Source organism: Phoca vitulina, unplaced genomic scaffold (genome assembly GCF_004348235.1).
Source record: "Phoca vitulina isolate PV1807 unplaced genomic scaffold, GSC_HSeal_1.0 scaffold29, whole genome shotgun sequence".
Lineage (NCBI taxonomy): Eukaryota > Metazoa > Chordata > Mammalia > Carnivora > Phocidae > Phoca > Phoca vitulina.
In genome coordinates, this window is record NW_022589732.1 from 13,135,216 (window position 1) to 13,154,957 (window position 19,742).

Below are 19,742 nucleotides of genomic sequence, written 5' to 3' on the forward strand. Positions count from 1 at the left end.
TCAGGCAAAAGACCCTCATCTTAGACTAAAACTAATAATAATCAGATAAAGAATAGAAGATAGTTTAGTCTGACAGACTGAGTTTGAATTCTCGCTCTTACCATTTGATAGCTCTGTGACTTTTATCTTTTTGAGTTTCAGTTTCCACTTCTGAAACACGGGCATAATACCACTAAATATAATAGGGTTGGCAAGATTTAAAATAAAGGCATGTAATATTTGTAAGGTGCTTGGCTCATAGTAGGCCGTCAATAAATGTTTATGGACTTTCTTTTCCCCTCTTCCCTGATCCTGCTGGAAATTAAATTTGACAGTGTTCTCTTCACTCTCAAAGCTACTGTAGTGAGAAAAAGACAGAAATAACTAAATGGAGAGGTGCTTGGGTGGCCTAGTCCACTGAGCGTCCAACTCTTGGTTTCGGCTCAGGTTGTGGGATCAGGCCCTGAGTCAGGCTCTGTGCTCAGCGTGGAGTCTGCTTAAGACTCTCTTCTCCCTCTTCCTCTGCTGCTGCTCCCCTAAAATAAATAAATAAATCTTAAAAAAAATAACTAAATGGAATAATAAACCTCCTTGTTCTGAAATTTTAAAGTAAATAAGTTATGAAATAAAACTAGTAAGAGGTAAACAGAAAGAATGATGGAATTATAAAAACCCATATGAAAGTTAAGATACTATTAATCATTTCCATTTTCCTCGTGGCTATGATTATGAGATTGTGTTTCATATTCAGTGAAGGGAGAAATTACCCAAGCTTTGAAAAGTGAAATTAAAAGTGTTTCATAAAAACAAAAATTTGCTTCCGTTTTCCAGAAGTTTTATCAAAAAAGTATTTCAGGGGCACCTGGGTGGCTCAGTCGGTTAAGCGTCTGCCTTCGGCTCAGGTCATGATCCCAGGGTCCTGGAATTAAGCCCCACATTGGGCTCCCTGCTCAGTGGGGAGTCTGCTTCTCCCTCTCCCACTCCGCCTGCTTGTGTTCCCTCTCTCCATGTGTCTCTCTCTGTCAAATAAATAAATAAAATCTTTAAAAAAAAAAAAGTATTTTAACAAAGGGCCTTTCATTCGAGATGACCTGTTTAAGTGCGTAATATATGACAACTGCCATACTAAGTGACAGAGGACATACAGAGAAGATAAAAAGAATACTTATTAAAGGTATAGTATAGGTCATGTGGCATCAGGCATATCACTGAATTAGTTTGCTAGGGCTGCCATAACAAAATACCACCAGCTGGGTGACAAACAACAGAAATTTAGTTTTTCACAGATCTGGAGGCTGCCAAGTCTAAGATCAAGGTATAGGCAGAGCAGGTTTCCTCTGAGGCTTCTCTCCTTGCCTTGCAGTTGGCTACCCTCTTGCTGTCTCTTCACATGGTTGTCCCTCTGTGCATGGGCACCCCTGGTCTCTGTGTGTCTAAATTTCCTTTTCGTGCAAGGACACTGGTAGAACTGGATTAGGGCGCCCACTCTAATGGCCTCATTTTAACTCAATCACCTCTTTAAGGATTCTATTTCCAAATACAGTCAGATACTGAGGTACTGGGGGTAAGGGCTTCAAAATAAAAATTCTGGGGGAACATAATCCAGTCCATAAGGAACATGATCTCACTTAACCATTGCCCTGTTTTACAAATGTGGAGCTAGGCTCTAAGAGAGTAAATAACTCAAATGTCACATAGCCAGTAAGTGGTGGAAACAAAATTTTAACTCAGGTCTCATTATGAAAGCACCAAAGGTATGTTCTTTCTTCTATTCACACCTCCTCAAAGAATTACAAATCTAATTGGAAAGACAAAGTATTGATTCGTGAAACTTTAAATATGGGGGTTATTGATAAGGAGGCACTTATTCACTAGACTTGTACCATCACATGGAAAGAATGGATTCAGGATTAATACACATTTATAGAATATGTATTACATGTTAGGCTGGGCTCTTTCACAAAAGAGTCTATTGATTCCCTTACATGAGGAATTGCTGAATGGCAAACAGGAATAGTCTTGGTAGTCTTGGACCACAGCCTATAGATGATCCTAAGCCAATGTCAAAATACAAGAGTGTTTTCCACAGTAAGTATCTTAAATACAACCGTCTCTTAGATCTTTGTTTCCCGGCACTTGAGTGTAGGCTCTGTGCCGGTACCCATGTATGAAATCCCTAATCTACTTTATAATATTCTACCTCATTGACAATTTACCTCATTGGCAATGATGGGGGGCTTTCTGCTCTATAGCATCTCAGAGTAAAAGACAAAAAAGCCCCATGCTGTCTCTCTTTTTTTTTTAAGGATTTTATTTATTTATTTGACAGAGAGAGAGAGAGCACAAGCAGGGGAAGAGGGAGAGGGAGAAGCAGGCTCCCTGCTGAGCAGGGAGCCAGACATGGGGTTTTCAGGACCCTGGGATCACGACCCGAGCCGAAGGCAGACGCTCAACCGACTGAGCCACCCAGGTGCCCCTCATGCTGTGTCTCTTGAGACTCCCACTTGAGTGTCCACGAATGAGAGTCAGGCTAGCACCTGTCCCATGCTCTGGATGACTGTATATTGTTGTTTAAAGTTTGTTAAAAGTACCATTCCCTTTATTCTCCAACTGCATTTTGTGGATCTATACTCTGTGTTAAATTGTAATTGTATAATTAATAAGCTAAGTAATTTACATTCCCAAATTATGTTATAAAGTTTCCGGGGCGCCTGGGTGGCTCAGATGGTTAAGCATCTGCCTTCGGCTCAGGTCATGATCTCAGGGTCCTGGGATCGAGTCCCGCATCAGGCTCCCTGCTCCTTGGGAGCCTGCCTCTCCCTCTGCCTCTCTCTCTCTCTCTCTCTCTCTGTCTCTCATGAATAAATAAATAAAATCTTTAAAAAAAAAAAAAAAAAAGTTTCCAAAAAAGACCATTCCAGTTATGCATACTGGGGACCAAGGCATATGTCTAGAATCCCAGTACATACCAACTCTTACACAAAAGTTATTAGACTCCTGAAAGCAGGAAATAAAACTCCGATGTGAAAGATGTCCTTCCTATACCAGCAGGAAAGAAACGAAGACAGGCAGTTGTGGAAAAGTAACTAAAATACATGGAGAGACTAAAGGAAGATAAGAATTATTCAACCCTGGTGTGTTTGTATAGATTACTCTCTACTTTGACTCCCCTTCTCTGGTGATAATAATGCAAACTTCATAAAGATAAGTTGTCTGTCGTTGTTCAACTTAGTATATAAAGTCTAGTAAGCCTAACCATTTCTTTGGGTTTTCATTTTCCTATGGGGGTTCCCATGTATGTTAAAAATCTGTATGCTTTTCTCCTGTTCAGCTGTCTTACGTCAATTTGATTCTCAGCCCCAGCCAGAGACTCTAGGAGGGTAAAGTTTTGCTTCCCATGCCATATGTGTGTGTGTGTACACACACATATACACAGCACTTACCATTTATTATAGGGGCCAAGAACTGACCTCAAGAAGGCTGAATTGTGGAGCTCCATTAATTTGTTTTTTTTTTATGTAAATTCTTTGGATATCAATTATACCATTTTCAGAAAACAAGTACAAAAGCACATTTCAAAGTTTGACCTGATTTTTAGTATATTATCCATACTTCTTTCCTAGAGTATGAACATTCAATGGTGTTCTTATCAATAATAAGAATTCAGTTGTGATTTTTCAAACTGTCTCAATTGAGTTAAGTGGGTGGAAGAGGTGGGAGTAGCTTATCAGAATCTTGGAGAAAAATGGAAAAGCAGATAAAGAGGTAATGTACATAGTTTAAAAACAAAGCAGTGCTTTTCTCCAATACTTTAATGTGTTTTTTGTCATAGTAATTTAATGTTTTCAAATTTCAAATAATATCAAATATGTTTTTTAAAAAAAGAAGTTGAGAAACACCAATGTAGGGGAATTTTTAAAAACCTGAAGATCAGATTTCATTTTTTCCAGGAAAAAAAGTGCATTAGGAGGCATTTAATGAATGTTTTTAATTGAATAGCCTTAGTAGCCAATTAACCCAAAACACACTTAATTCACTAAATATATACACAGAGAAAGGTAATGCTCTTACAGTATTGTGTCCAGGAAGTGATTGGCATGATGGTCTCTAAGCTGTAAGTGGAAAAGTAAATCTTCCAACACAGTATGACATTTTTGCAACTCTGAGCACGTATATTTTTATTCTGACATTTTTGTGTTTCCAGTTCTTTTTACCTTTGTAAGCTTTCAAAGAAAGATCTACTTATTATCCCCCCTCATCTCCACCTCCTGGTGCCTTCTACAAAATAAACATAAAATTGGGGATACATGCTCAGATTGGGAACTGCTCTGACCCCTGAATTTCTTTTTCCTCAAGCTGAGTATCCAAAGACAACTAAGATTTTCAATTTAGGCTTTTTTGGTTTTCAGTCCCAGAACCACCTTACTCCAAACACCTTCGCAGAACATAATATTTCTTATCTGCTGTCAGGTTCAAACCAATCAGTTCTCACAGTTGGAGATAGATTGAAAGAATGTCTAACAGTGCAGGCCCTCCCCATCCAGTGGCTCTATGTGCTTATGTGACGGGCAGTGCCCTGTTCCCCTGAAGTCCAAGGAATACCTACCTCTAGTTTCAGAACATCATGCTGAAGTTTACGCTGAAATTCAAGGAAGTTTTTGATTGTCAGCTTCCCCTTAAGATCAGCTCCAAAGAAGTAAGTTGTGAGGGCCGAACACAAGCCAGACTTGAGGGTGTTACCAGTAGTAGGACGATCTCTGTGACGCATACCCATACTGGTTTGGGAGCGAATGATGCTCTGAACCTAAAAGAGAAGCAAACCCCCACCCAGAAAAACATTACAAAGTACAGAAGTATAAAAAAGTAAGAACGATAACTACTTGATTATTTATTATTTGCCTACACTGTGCTACAATTTTCTTTTAATGCTCACAATCCTATTAAGTCTTATGATTGGCCTCATTTTATAGATGAGGAATTTGAGGCACATAGTGTTTAATAACTTGTTCAAGGTCAAGTAGCTAGCAAGTAGCAGACCCAGGATTTTAACACAGACGCGTGACACCTTTATAATTGAGATGCTCTTAAAAAATCCCTCTTCAGAAAAGAGCATGCATTTGTTTTTGAGGCTCAAAACCTCTCACAAAACACTAAAATAATCATCAACCTCACAGTAATACATTCCATATCTCAGGAAACTTTTAAAAACTTCATACTTCTAACTACTGACTCTATAGTTATGACAAGAGGGAGCATAGCTGTAGGCAAATACTGACATCTAAGAGACAGAACACATTTATTAGAATGATAAATTAAAATACAAAGTTGGTATGAAATAATTCCCCAAGAAAAGTTGGGAAATTAGCTTAATCCTTGAGACGTTTTATTTTTATTTTTATTTTTTATTTTTTCGTTTTATTTTTAGTTTTGTAAAAGATTTATTTATTTGAGAGAGAGAGAGAGTGAGCGAGCACGCATACAAGTCGGGGGAGAAGCAGAGGGAGAGAGACTCAAGCTGACTGCCCCCTGAGTGCGGAGCCCCACACAGGGCTTGATCTCACGACCCATGAGCTCATGACCTGAGGCAAAACAATCAGACTCTTAACCGACTGAGCCACCCAGGCACCCCCTCTGAGAAGTTTTAAATGAGCTTTTTGAGAAAGGATAAGTTTTGGAACCAGCAACTATGGCCTAACTATATAAATGAGCTTTTTGAAGCAAGTCTATGATTGTTATAGCTTTTTTTTGTCCTTTACTAGTTCCTGCATTCTTTTCTACCTCTTTACAAGCTAAAAAGCAACCATTCAGAATAATTAAAATTGGGATATGTAAAGATAAATAATAAAGGTCTGCTATATAAATAAACAATATAGATAGCTTTGTGGGTAATGATTTTTAAATTGCCAAATTAGAAAAGCGTTAACACTTAAAAACATAAGAATTTTAACAACAGGTTTACTTTAGTTAATGTCTCATGTATTTTATTTCTTATCTGTGACCATAAAGAAGATTTAAGTTAAGTCTGTGGCTGTACAATGGAAAGACAGGAGACAAGGAGTCAGGAGACGTGAGGTCTGATTCTGTTTTTCTGAGAAAGAATTTGTAAGAGCAGAATTTATGCAGGTCATTGAAACTCTTTGGGCCTTACTTGTCTCACTAGAAAAGTCACAGAGTATATTATTTTTGAATCTCCTTGTAACTCTAGGTTAGTATCATACATGGTTTTGCTATAATTTCTTCGGGGTTCATGTTTTTTCATGGTAATAAGATTAGTTGACATTTGTTTCTTATGCACATAGAGATTTGAAAGACAGGGATACAATGAATTTTTTTATTCTTTTTTTTTTTAAGATTTTATTTATTTATTTGACAGAGAGAGACACAGCGAGAGAAGGAACACAAGCAGGGGGGTGGGAGAGGGAGAAGCAGGCTACCTGCTGAGCAGGGAGCCCAATGCGGGGCTCGATCCCAGGACCCTGGGATCACGACTTGAGCTGAAGGCAGACGCTTAACGACTGAGCCACCCAGGTGCTCCGGATTTTTTAATGCTTTAGGTTGAAGATTTTTAGACTTTAAATTGAATACAGGATAATCAGAACATTTTTTGTTGTTGTTTTGAAGGTAATACACAATTCATTTTATCTGCTTCATTGTGAGTACTGAAGAATTTCCAATAGCAGTGAACCAGTATTGAGAACCTGCCATGATTTAAATTTTGCCTGTAGCTATAAATATTGCAGCTTATATCCTTCCTATGGTGGAAACTGTGTGTTAGCTTCGAGTGTGGTGCTGGGAATGTGTGTGTATAAGTGATTGGGAAAAAGAGTTTAGGGAAAATTAACTAACTAATGCTATATCTTCTTCGTGATTAAATGCATAGTCTAAATACTAACCATTTATATATAAACTACTATTTATAATAAGCATTCTTTTTTTTTTAAAAAGATTTTATTTATTTATTTGACAGAGAGAGAGAGAGCACAAGCAGGGGGAGCAGCAGAGGGAGAGGGAGAAGCAGGCTCCCCGCTGAGCAGGGATTCCCGACGTCGGGCTCGATCCCAGGACCCTGGGATCATGACCTGAGCCAAAGGCAGCTGCTTAACCAACTGAGCCACCCAGGCGCCCCTATAATAAGCATTCTTTAAAAACTTTAAAAAAAAGCACATATCACTAGATTTTGTGTATGTGTGTGTGTGTGAGAAAATGTTTTCTCAGAATTTCTCAGCTGGAAAATTTTTTTTCTTTTTTTTTTAAGATTTTATTTATTTATTTGAGAGAAAGAGAGAGAGCACTTGCGTGAGTGGGGAGGAGGCAGAGGCTGAGGGAGAAGCAGGCTCCCCGCTGAGCCGGGAGCCTGACACGGGGCTCGATCCTGAGACCCGGGATTACGACCCTAGCCAGAGGCAGATGCTTAACCGATGAGCCACCCAGGGACCCCAATATTTTTTTTAAATATTTTTATTTAGATAATTTGTTAAGGGCATAACATGAGAATCAATCAAAACATCAACTAGTCATGTGAATGCTTACTATATGCTATATGCTGTGGAGGAAGTCAAAAGAAATGTAAAACATGATCTCTGAAATAAAATTTCATTCTTCTTCTTCTGTCTCGCAAATGAGTTATTATTTCTCATACTTTCATACTAAAAAAAAACATTTCTGTCATGGCATTGAGTGAACAGAGCCCAAACAGTTACGAGCGTTTTTTTTTTTTTTTAAACTATCTTTTGTTATGATCTTTTGCTTTGATCTGGAAGGAAATGGGTTAGAGAAAGAATCTGTGTGAAAGCAAGGTCAGAGAAAACAGAGTATTAACAGTAGATTAATAATGCCTTTTAGTAATACGTATTTATGCACGATCAAAGTGATTTTAGAAAAAGATGAATCAAAGAGTAATATTAGCTATTAGTTTGCTTCATGCAGCATTAATTTTGAAATATGTGAGGTCCTCTTCCTGCTTCTGTTTAACTTTTTTTATAAGCTTGATGAATACACTGTCAAGAAAATACCTGTTTACCTGGGAAGTAAGCGCAAAGTTTGAATGTTTGGAAGCCTAGAGCACTTTTTTTTTTTTTTAAGATTTTATTTATTTACTTGACAGAGAGACAGACACGGCGAGAGAGGGAACATAAGCATGGGGAGTGGGAGAGGGAGAAGCAGGCTTCCGGCGGAGCAGGGAGCCAGATGCGGGGCTCGATCCCAGGACCCTAGGATCATGACCTGAGCTGAAGGCAGACGCTTAACGACTGAGCCACCCAGGTGCCCCAGCCTAGAGCACTTTCAACTTAATAAATTCTTTTATTTCCCAAGAATAAAGAGAGCCATTTGCGCATGAGCTACCTTATAATTATTTTTTTGCTTTTGGTCTAAAAGGGTTTTTTTTTTTTTTTTTTTTTAAAGATTTTATTTATTTATTTGAGAAAGAGAAAGCATGAGGGGGGGAGGGTCAGAGGGAGAAGCAGACTCCCTGCCGAGCAGGGAGCCCGATGCGGGACTCGATCCTGGGACTCCAGGATCATGACCTGAGCTGAAGGCAGTCGCTTAACCAACTGAGCCACCCAGGCGCCCTCTAAAAGGGTTTTTACATCAAGATTCCTTGTGATCAATATTAGAAGTTGTATCAGTTTAAGGCGGCCAGTTATCAAGGGATCATATTAGATGAAATAGCGCTCCCTTCTCTAACAAGTGAATGGAATGGTGAAGTGACTGCCCCAAGTCATTTTGCATGTCAGCATCAAAGACAGAAATAAGACCCATCTGCTCTATTCACTTGAGAGGGAGAGAATGCAGGTGTAAGCAGAGGGGAGGGGCAGAGGGACAGCAGGCTCCCCGCTGAGCAGGGAGACCTATGCCGGGCTCAATCCCAGGACTCCAAGATCATGACCTGAGCTGAAGTCAGATGCTTAACCAGCTGAGCTACCCAGGTACCCCCAGGACCCATCTGCTCTAAATTCAAATCTAGAGTTTAGTATCTGTACTAGGAGTATGGCTATTTGGCTTCTCAGAGGTGAAGGAAGTCCCCAGTCTGCATCAGACGGGTTGGTGCTCTCAGTTTCTCTGGCTTGAAAAACCGTAAGGACAGAATTTGGAGCAACTACAACCACTGGAAAGCGAGGGGGAAATCCTGAAAAGAAGAAAGCCAAAGAGAGGGAGCCCCACATTCCATATATAAACTCTAGCCAAATCCAGTTGAGCTAATTGCCTGCTAAAACAAAATGCTAATACTCTTCAGATGAATATAACAAGATCTAAAGTCAATAACATGTCATTTATAATATCTAGACAAAAATCCAAAATTACTTAACATATGAAGAAATGGGAAAACTTGGCTCATCCTCAAGAGAAAAAGGCAATTAATGGAGATCAATCCCAAGATGACCTAGATATTGGAAATTAATAGACAAGAATTTAAAAACAGTTAAATAATAATGTTCAAGAGTATAATATATACTTGTGAATAAGGAAAAGATAGGGTATTTCAGATGAGAAAGAAAACTATATAAAAAATGAAATGGATGTTCAAGAACTGAAAAATGCAATATCTGAAATAAAAATTTACTAGATTAGCTTAATAGCAGAATTGACCAAAGAAAAAGTCAGTGAATATGAGGATAAATCAATAAAAACTACATAGCTTGAACAGCAGGGAGGAAAAGAGATTGAAAAAAAATAATAGAGCTTTAGAGATTTGTGATGCAATATCACATACGGTCTTAACATTTGTGTTACTAGAGTGTCAGAGAGAGGTAAGAGAGAATGGAGCCAAAAAAAAAATGTTAAGACATGGGGCGCCTGGGTGGCTCAGTCGTTAAGCGTCTGCCTTCAGCTCAGGTCATGATCCCAGGGTCCTGGGATTGAGCCCCACATCGGGCTCCCTGTTCAGCGGGAAACCTGCTTCTCCCTCTCCCACTCCCCCTGATTGTGTTCCATCTCTCCCTGTCAAAAAATAAACAAAATCTTAAGAAAAAAAAAATGTTAAGACATAATGGCCAGGAGGTGCCTGGGTGGCTCAGTCATTAAGCGTCTGCCTTTGGCTCTGGTCATAATCCCAGGGTCCTGGGATCAAGACCTGCATTGGGCTCCCTGCTCAGTGGGAAGCCTGCTTCTCCCTCTCCCACTCCCCCCTGCTTGTGTTCCCTCTCTCGCTGTGTCTCTATCAAATAAATAAAAAATCTTAAAAAAAAAAAAAGACATAATGGCCAGAAACTTCTAAAATTTGATAAAAATCATAAATTTATATATACAAATAGCTCATCAAATACCAAGAAGAATAAATACAAAGAAAACCACACTGAGGCACGTTGTAATCAAATTTCTAGAAACCAATTATAAAGAGAAAATCTGGAAAGCAGAGAGAGAAAATAACATATAAATAGGGCAACAATGATTTAAATAGCCAGACTTTTAATCAGAAGGAATCAGAAGGGGATGCCTGGGTGGCTCAGTCGGTTAAGCGTCTGCCTTTGGCTCAGGTCATGACCTCAGGGTCCTGGGATCGAGTCCCACATTGGGCTCCTTGTTTAGCAGGGAATCTGTTGCTCCCTCTGCCCGTTGCTCCCCCTGCTTGTGTTCTCTCTTTCTCTCACTCTCAAATAAATAAGCAAATAAATAAAATAAAAAAAATTTTTTTTATTATTATATATATATTTTTTGTAGTTTTTAATTTTATTATGTTATGTTAGTCACCGTACAATACATCATTAGTTTTTGATGTGGTGATCCACGATCCATTGTTTTCGTATAACACCCAGTGCTCCATGCAGTACGTGCCCTCCTTAATACCCATCACCGGGCTAACCAATCCCCCCTCCCCCCTCCCCTCTAAAACCCTCAGTTTGTTTCTCAGGTCCATAGTCTCTCATGGTTCATCTCTCCCTCCAATTCCCCCCACCCATTTTTCCCTTCCTTCTCCTAATGTCCTCCATGCTATTCCTTATGTTCCACAAATAAGTTGAAACCCTATGATAATTGACTTTCTCTGCTTGACTTATTTCACTTAGCATAATCTCCTCCAGTCCCATCCATGTTGATGTAAAAGTTGGGTATTCATCCTTTCTGATGGCTGAGTAATATTCCATTGTATATATGGACCACATCTTCTTTATCCATTCATCTGTTGAAGGGCATCTCGGCTCTTTCCACAGTTTGGCTATTGCGGACATTGCTGCTATGAACATTGGGGTGCATATGGCCCTTCTTTTCACTACATCTGTGTCTTTGGGGTAAATACCCAGGAGTGCAATTGCTGGGTCATAGGGTAGCTCTATTTTTAAATTTTTGAGGAACCTCCACCCTGTTTTCCAAAGTGGCTGTACCAACTTGCATTCCCACCAACAGTGTAAGAGGGTTCCCCTTTCTCGAACAACCTCTCCAACATTTGTTGTTTCTTGCCTTATCAATTTTTGCCATTCTAACTGGTGTAAGGTGGTATCTCAGTGTGGTTTTGATTTGGATTTCCCTGATGGCTAATGATGATGAACATTTTTTCATGTGTCTGTTAGCCATTTGTATGTCTTCTTTTGAGAAGTGTCTGTTCATCTCTTCTGCCCACTTTTTGACTTGATTATTTGTTTTTTGGGTGTTGAGTTTGAGAAGTTCTTTATAGATTTTGGATACCAGCCCTTTATCTGTAGTGTCACTTGCAAATATCTTCTCCCATTCTGTGGGTTGCCTCTTTGTTTTGTTGAATGTTTCCTTTGCTGTGCAGAAGCTTTTTATCTTGATGAAGTCCCAAAAGTTCATTTTTGCTTTTGTTTCACTAGCTTTTGGAGATGTATCTTGAAAGAAGTTGCTGTGGCCGATGTCAAAGAGGTTACTGCCTATGTTGTCCTCTAGGATTTTGATGGATTCCTGTCTCACATTGAGGTCTTTCATCCACTTTGAGTTTATCTTTGTGAATGGTGTTAGAGAATGGTCGAGTTTCATTCTTCTGCATGTGGCTGTCCAATTTTCCCAGCACCATTTATTGAAGAGACTGTCTTTTTTCCATTGCATGTTTTTTCCTGCTTTGTCAAAGATTATTTGACCATAGAGTTGAGGGTCCATATCTGGGTTCTCTATTCTGTTCCATTGGTCTGTATGTCTGTTTTTGTGCCAGTACCATGCTGTCTTGGTGATCACTGATTTGTAATATAGCTTGAAATCGGGCAACGTGATGCCCCCAGCTTTGTTTTTCTTTTTCAACATCTCCTTGGCGATTCAGGGTCTTTTCTGATTCCATACAAATTTTAGGATTGTTTGTTCCAGCACTTTGAAAAATGTCATTGGAATTTTGATCGGGATGGCATTGAAGGTATAGATTGCTCTGGGTAGCATAGACATTTTAACAATGTTTATTCTTCTGATCCATGAGCATGGAATATTTTTCCATCTTTTTGTGTCTTCTTCAATTTCTTTCATGAGTGTTTTGTAGTTCCTAGAGTATAGATCCTTTACCTCTTTGGTTAGGTTTATTCCGAGGTATCTTACGGTTTTTGGTGCTATTGTAAATGGAATCGTTTCTTTAATTTCTCTTTCTACAGTTGCGTTGTTAGTGTATAAGAAAGCAATTGATTTCTGTGCATTGATTTTGTATCCTGCCACATTACTGAATTGCTGGATGAGTTCTAGTAATTTGGGGGTGGAGTCTTTTGGGTTTTCCACATAAAGTATCATGTCGTCTGCGAAAAGAGAGAGTTTGACTTCTTCTTTGCCAATTTGAATACCTTTTATTTCTTTTTGCTGTCTGATTGCTGTTGCTAGGACTTCTAGTACTATGTTGAACAACAGTGGTGAGAGTGGGCACCCTTGACGTGTTCCTGATCTTAAGGGAAAGGCTCTCAGCTTTTCCCCATTGAGGATGATATTTGCTGTGGGTTTTTCATAGATAGATTTTAGGAGCTTGAGGAATGTTCCCTCTATCCCTATACTCTGGAGAGTTTTAATCAGGAAAGGATGTTGTATTTTGTCAAATGCTTTTTTCTGCATCAATTGAGAGGACCATATGGTTCTTCTCCCTCCTCTTATTAATGTGTTCTATCACATTGATTGATTTGTGAATGTTGAACCACCCTTGCATCCCGGGGATAAATCCCACTTGGTTGTGGTGGATGATCCTTTTAATGTATTGTTGGATCCTATTAGCTAGGATTTTGTTGAGGATTTTGGAATCCATATTCATCAGGGATATCGGTCTGAAATTCTCCTTTTTGATGGGGTCTTTTTGCCTGGTTTGGGGATTAAGGTAATGCTGGCCTCATAGAATGAGTTTGGAAGTTTTCCTTCTGTTTCTATTTTTTGAAACAGCTTCAGTAGAATAGGTATTATTTCTTCTTTGAATGTTTGGTAGAATTCCCCAGGGAATCCATCAGGCCCTGGACTCTTGTTTTTTGGGAGGTTTTTGATCACTGCTTCAATCTCGTTACTGGTTATTGGCCTATTCAGGTTGTCAATTTCTTCCTGTTTCAGTCTTGGCAGCTTATAGGTTTCCAGGAAGGCCTCCATTTCATCCAGATTGCTCAGTTTATTGGCATATAGTTGTTGATAATAATTTCCAATAATTGTTTCTATTTCCTTGGTGTTACTCGTGATCTCTCCCCTTTCATTCATAATTTTATTAATTTGGGCCCTTTCTCTCTTCTTTTGGATAAGTCTGGCCAGTGGTTTATCAATCTTATTAATTCTTTCTTATCAATCTTATTAATTCTAGTTTCGTTGATCTGATCTACTGTGTTTCTGGTTTCTAATTCATTGATTTCTGCTCTAATTTTAATTATTTCTCTTCTAATGCGTGGCTTAGGCGTCGTTTGTTGCTTTTTCTCTAGTTCTTTAAGGTGTAGAGTTAGTTGGTGAATTCGGGATTTTTCTATTTTTTTGAGTGAGGCTTGGATGGCTATGTATTTCCCCCTTAGGACCGACTTTGCAGTATCCCATAGGTTTTGGACCGATGTGTTTTCGTTCTCATTGATTTCCATGAATTGTTTAAGTTCTTCTTTGATTTCTTGGTTGACCCAAACATTCTTGAGCAGAGTGGTCTTTAGCTTCCAAGTGTTTGAATTTCTGCCAAATTTTTTCTTGTGATTGAGTTCCAGTTTTAGAGCATTGTGGTCTGAGAATATGCAGGGAATAATCTCAATCTTTTGGTATTGGTTGAGACCTGATTTGTGACCCCGTATATGGTCTATTCTGGAGAAAGTTCCATGTGCGCTCGAGAAGAATGAGTATTCTGTTGTTTTAGGGTGGAATGTTCTGTAAATATCTATGAGGTCCATCTGGTCCAATGTATCATTCAAAGCTCTTGTTTCCTTGTTGATTTTCTGCTTAGATGATCTGTCCATTGCTGAGAGTGGAGTATTGAGGTCTCCTACAATTAACGTATTGTTATCAATATGACTCTTTATTTTGGTTAACAGTTGGCTTATGTATATGGCTGCTCCCATGTTGGGGGCATAGATATTTACAATTGTGAGATCTTCTTGTTGGATGGATCCTTTAAGAATGATATAGTGTCCTTCTGTGTCTCTTATTACAGACTTTAGTTTAAAATCTAATTTGTCTGATATAAGAATTGCTACCCCAGCTTTCTTTTGAGGTCCGCAGGCATGGAAGATGGATCTCCATCCCTTCACTTTCAGTCTGGATGTATCTTTAGGTTCAAAATGAGTCTCTTGTAGACAGCATATGGATGGGTCCTGTCTTTTTATCCAATCTGCAACCCTGTGCCGTTTTATGGGAGCGTTTAGGCCATTCACGTTGAGAGTGATTATTGAAAGATATGAATTAATTGTCATCATGTTGCCTGTGAAGACGTTGTTTTTATAGATTGTCCCTGTAAATTTCCGTTGTAGATCACTCCTGGGGTCTTTCTCCTTTTATAGAACCCCGCTTAATATTTCTTGCAGGGCCGGCTTAGTGGTCACATATTCTTTCAACTTCTGCCGGCCGTGGAAGCTCTGCATCTCTCCATCCATTCTAAATGAAAGCCTTGCCGGATAAAGTATTCTTGGCTGCCTGTTCTTCTCATTTAGTACCCTGAATATGTCTTGCCAGGCCTTTCTGGCTTGCCAGGTCTCTGTGGATAGGTCTGACGTTATTCTGATGTTCCTCCCTCTGTACATAAGGAATCTCTTCCCCCTAACTGCCCTTAAGATGGTTTCCTTGGTTCTAAGATTTGCAAGTTTTACTGTTACATGCCGGGGTGTTGGCCTGTTTTCCTTGATCTTAGGAGGGGTCCTCTCTGCCTCTAGGACTCGAATGTTTGTTTCATTCCCCAGATTAGGGAAGTTCTCAGCTACGATTTGCTCAAATACATCTTCTAGCCCTCTCTCTCTCTCTCCACTCCCTCCGGGATTCCAATTATTCTGACATTGGAACGCTTCATGGTGTCACTTATTTCTCTGATTCTATTTTCATGGATTCTGAGTTGTTTTTCCCTGGCCTCCTCTTTTCCCTTTTTATCTATTATATTGTCTTCCAGGTCGCTTATTCTCTCTTCTGCCTCAGTTACCCTAGCTGTTAGATTATCTAGATTGGATTGGATCTCATTGATAGCATTTTTAAGTTCTGCCAATTCACCTTTTATTTCTGCCCTTAGAGACTCTATGTTGCCATTAATTGATTTCTCCATTCTAGCCATTGTCTTCACAATTGCAAGCCTGAATTCCATCTCTGACATCTTGGTTATATCTGCATCCATTTGTAAATCTGCAGCATAAGTCATAATCTCTGAGTCTTTTCTGTTTTGGGGGCTCCTCCTCCTAGTCATTCTGTTGATGGGTGTTTGAGGGAATGTATAGAGTCGAAATTATTGACCAGAACCCAAGCAAGATTCACCTGTTTTCTTGGGACCTTAGGGTTGCTGGCCTCTTGTTTTCCCAGCCTGTCTTCTGCGGGAGGGGCCTGCCGTGCTGTTACTCAGGCAACCCTGTTCGGGCGGAGTTGCCCTGCGCCCCTGTGGCGGGGGATGGGCTCAGTGGGAATCAGTCTTTGGGGCTTTTGTTCTCTGGCGCTCTTCCCTGGCGGCTTTCTGCGTCTCTTCCGCGAGTCAGAGCACAAGAGACCGTTTCCCACTCTCTGCCTCAGAGCAGAGACCTCAGTCTGTCCTTCAGTGAGCTCTCCAGGCCACACCATCTCCGTTTCTGTCCGTGCTGCTATAAACTGCAGCGTCCTGGGTTGTGCGCCCCTCCGCAGCGCTCCCAGTCCTGCCTCCAGGTCGGGGCACGTCTCTGCCCTTTGTGCTTCTAAAACCACAGCCGCTCCCAGTTCGAGCGCACGACTCTGCCACTTGGGGTTTCCACCCGGGGGGTTGCAGTTCACCGGCGTGACCCCGGCGCACCGGGTTTCCGTCTCGGAGGCTGCAGTTCGCGTGCGCGCGACCATCACTCTGGTTTCTTTCCGGGGGGCTGAGGTTTGCGTGTGCGCGACCCCGCCGGTCTGGTTTTCCACCCGGGGGGCTGCCCTAAAGTTCTTTCCCGACGCTACCAGTCTGCGAGTCTGTGCCTGTCCGCAGCGCGCAAGGCTGTCACTCACCAGCGGTGCCGGATCCCCACGGCCAGGCACCTTCCCGCCGCCGTTTATCCTCCGATATCTGCCCGCAGAATCACGGCTCTCCGCTTCGTACCTCAAAACCAACCGCCTGCGATATTCTGTTTGTAGAGATCCAGATCTTCTTACATCTCAGGCTGGTTTCGTGGGTGCTCAGTGTGGTCTGGTAGATATCCAGCTCAATTCCGGGGACCAGTTGAAATAGGGTCCCCTACTCCTCCGCCATCTTCCCCCCCTCCAAATAAAATAAATTTTTAAAAAAGGAATCAAAAGTAGTGAAACAACTGAGAATTTTACACCTACGTCTAGAAATCTAGATCTAGAAATTCCTTCCCAAAATAATAATATAAATTAATTCATCACTAACAAATGTGCACTACAAGAAGTGCTAAAGAAAGTTTTTATGGGCCACCTGGGTGGTACAGTCAGTTAAGCATTGGACTCTTGGTTTCGGCTCAGGTTGTGATCTCAGGGTCATGAGATCAAACCCTGCATCAGGCTCCGTGCTCAGCATGGAGTCTCCTTAAAACCCTCTCTCCCTTACTCTCTGCCCCTCTCCCCCCTCTCTAAAATAAATAAATAAACCTTAAAAAAAAAGAAGTTTTTCCAATTGAATGGAAATAATACCATATGGAAACTAGGATCTTCAGGAAGGAATGAAGGGTATCAGAAATGGTAAATATGTGAGTAAATAAACTATTTTTTCTCTTATTTTCTTTAAAAAACATGACTGTTAAAGCAAAAATTATTATGGGGTTTATAATGTATATAGATGTAGTACACAGAACAACTATAGCATAAAGGATGGAGAAGAGGTAAATAAAACCTTATGGTTGCAAAGTTTCTACATTTTTTTTAAAAAGATTTTATTTATTTATTTATTTGACAGAAAGAGCACAAGCAGGGGGAGCGGGAGAGGGAGAAGCAGGCTCCCCAGTGAGCAGGGAGCCCAATGTGGGACTTGATCCCAGGACCCTGGGATCATGACCTGAGCCGAAGGCAGACGCTTAACTATATGAGCCACCCAGGTGCCCGCAAAGTTTCTACATTTTTAAAAAAGATTATTTATTTGAGAGAACATGAGCGGGAAGGGCAAAGGGAGAGGGAAAGAGTATCATCAGCTGACTCCACGCTGGGTGCAGAGCCCAACGTGGAGCCTGATCTCACAACCCCGAGATCACAATCTGAGCTGAAACCAAGAGTTGGATGCTTAACCGACTGCACCACCCAGGCACCCCAGCAAAGTTTCTGTATTTCATGTGAATATTAATTCTAAGTAGATTCTGTATATTTAAGAATCTATTTTATACTCCCTAGAGCAACCAGTATAAAAATAATGCAAAAAGGTACAGCTAAAATTCCAGACAAATTAAACCAGAATTCTTTAAAGAATATTTAATCTCAAAAAAGGCAGGAACATAGAAGGGAGGAACAAGAATCAGAAAAAACGAACAGAAAACAAATAGCAAAAATGTAAGTCTAGTTCCAATTAAATTATGTATAAATTACACACATTATTAATAAATTATATACATACATTATACATTCTTGAAAAATTATGTATGTAAGTAATAATTATGTTAAATGCCAATGGACTAAATACTGAAATTAAAAGGCAAAGACTGTCAGAATGGATAAAAAAACAAGACCCAACTAATGCTGTCTATAAAAGATGCACTTTAAATACAAAGACACAGATATATTTAAAGTAAATGGATGGAAAAAGAAAAAGACATACCATGCAAATAGTAAGCAGAGCTGGAATTGCTATGTTAAAATCACATAAAATAGATTTTACGATAGAGTATTACCAAAGATAAAGAGTGACATTTCATAATTATAACAGGACTGATTCATGAGGAAGACATAACAATCAGAAATGTGCAGTAAACTTCAAAATACATAAAGCTAAAATCAAAAGAATTAAAGAGAAACAAACAATTGCATAATTATAGTTGGAGATTTTAACAACTCCATCTCAACAACTGCTAGAAATGATTAGGTTACAAAAATCAGTAAGGACAAAGACTATCTGAACAACACTTATCAACCAACTTGACAGAATTGACATTTATAAAACACTATACTCAATAACCACAGAATACACATTCTTTAGTAAGACACATTGATGCTTACCAAGATAGATCAGATGCAGTTCCATAAAACCAGACTCAATACATTTAAAAGGATTAAATCATGCAGAGTATGTTTTCTGAGCACAATGTAATTAAATTAGATATCAGTAGCAGTAAGATAACCAAAAAAACAAAGCCTCAAAACTTGGAAAATAAACAACACACTTTTAAGCAATTCATGGGTCAAAAAGGAAATCACATGTGAAGCAGAAAATACTTCAAACTTAATGATAATGAAAATACAACATATCAAATTTTAGAGGATGCTTCTATAGTGTACTAAGAGGAAATGTAGTATTAAATGCTTATAAGCTTTATAATAAGCATTAAATGCTTATAAGAAGAAAATTCTCAAAACAATGACCAACCATGCTATCTTAAGAGACTGATAAAAGAGCAAAAGAAACCTAAAATGAGTAGAAGGAAAGAAATGAGAGTAGAAATCAATTAACTAGAAAACACACAAACCATAGAGAAAACTAATAAAGCCAAAAGTTGGTTCTTTAAAAATATATTAAAAAAACCTAGACCCTGAACAGCCAAAGAGATCTTGAGAAAGAAGAACTAAAGGCATTACACTCCCTGATTTCAAATATAGTCTTAAACTACAAGACTATAGTAATTAAAACAATATGGTATTGGTATAAAAATAGACACACTGATCAATGGAACTGAATAAAGATCCAAGAAATAAACCCACTACATATATGGTCAATTAGTTTATGACAAAAGAACCAAGAATATACAATGGAGAATGACCAGTCTCGTCAATAAATGATGCTGAGGAAACTGGACAGCCACATGCAAAGAATGAAACTGGACCACTATCTCAGACCCTATACACATTAATTCAATGTGGATTAAAGACTTGAATCTAAGACTTGAAACCATAAAATTCCTGGAAGAAAGCTCCCTGACATTGGTCTTGGTGATGACTTTTTAGATTTCACACAAAAGCAAATGCAACAAATGCAAATACAAACAAGTGGGATGACAAACTAAAAAGCTTCTGAATGACAAAGGAAATTATCCACAAAATGAAAAGGCAACCCACTGAATCAGAGAAAATATTTGCAAATCATATATCTCATAAAGGGTTAATAT

General features: G+C 39.4%; 1 protein-coding gene across 5 annotated transcripts in view; it reads right to left on the bottom strand.

Annotated features, from left to right (window-relative positions):
* Positions 1–19,742, bottom strand: part of MICU1 (mitochondrial calcium uptake 1) — a 238,976-nt gene that overhangs the window by 71,034 nt on the left and 148,200 nt on the right. For all 5 annotated transcript variants that reach the window (XM_032423966.1, XM_032423968.1, XM_032423964.1 and 2 more), the window contains one exon: positions 4,586–4,783. In XM_032423966.1, the coding sequence (XP_032279857.1) occupies positions 4,586–4,783 (198 nt within the window). The remainder of the gene's footprint in view (positions 1–4,585; positions 4,784–19,742) is intronic.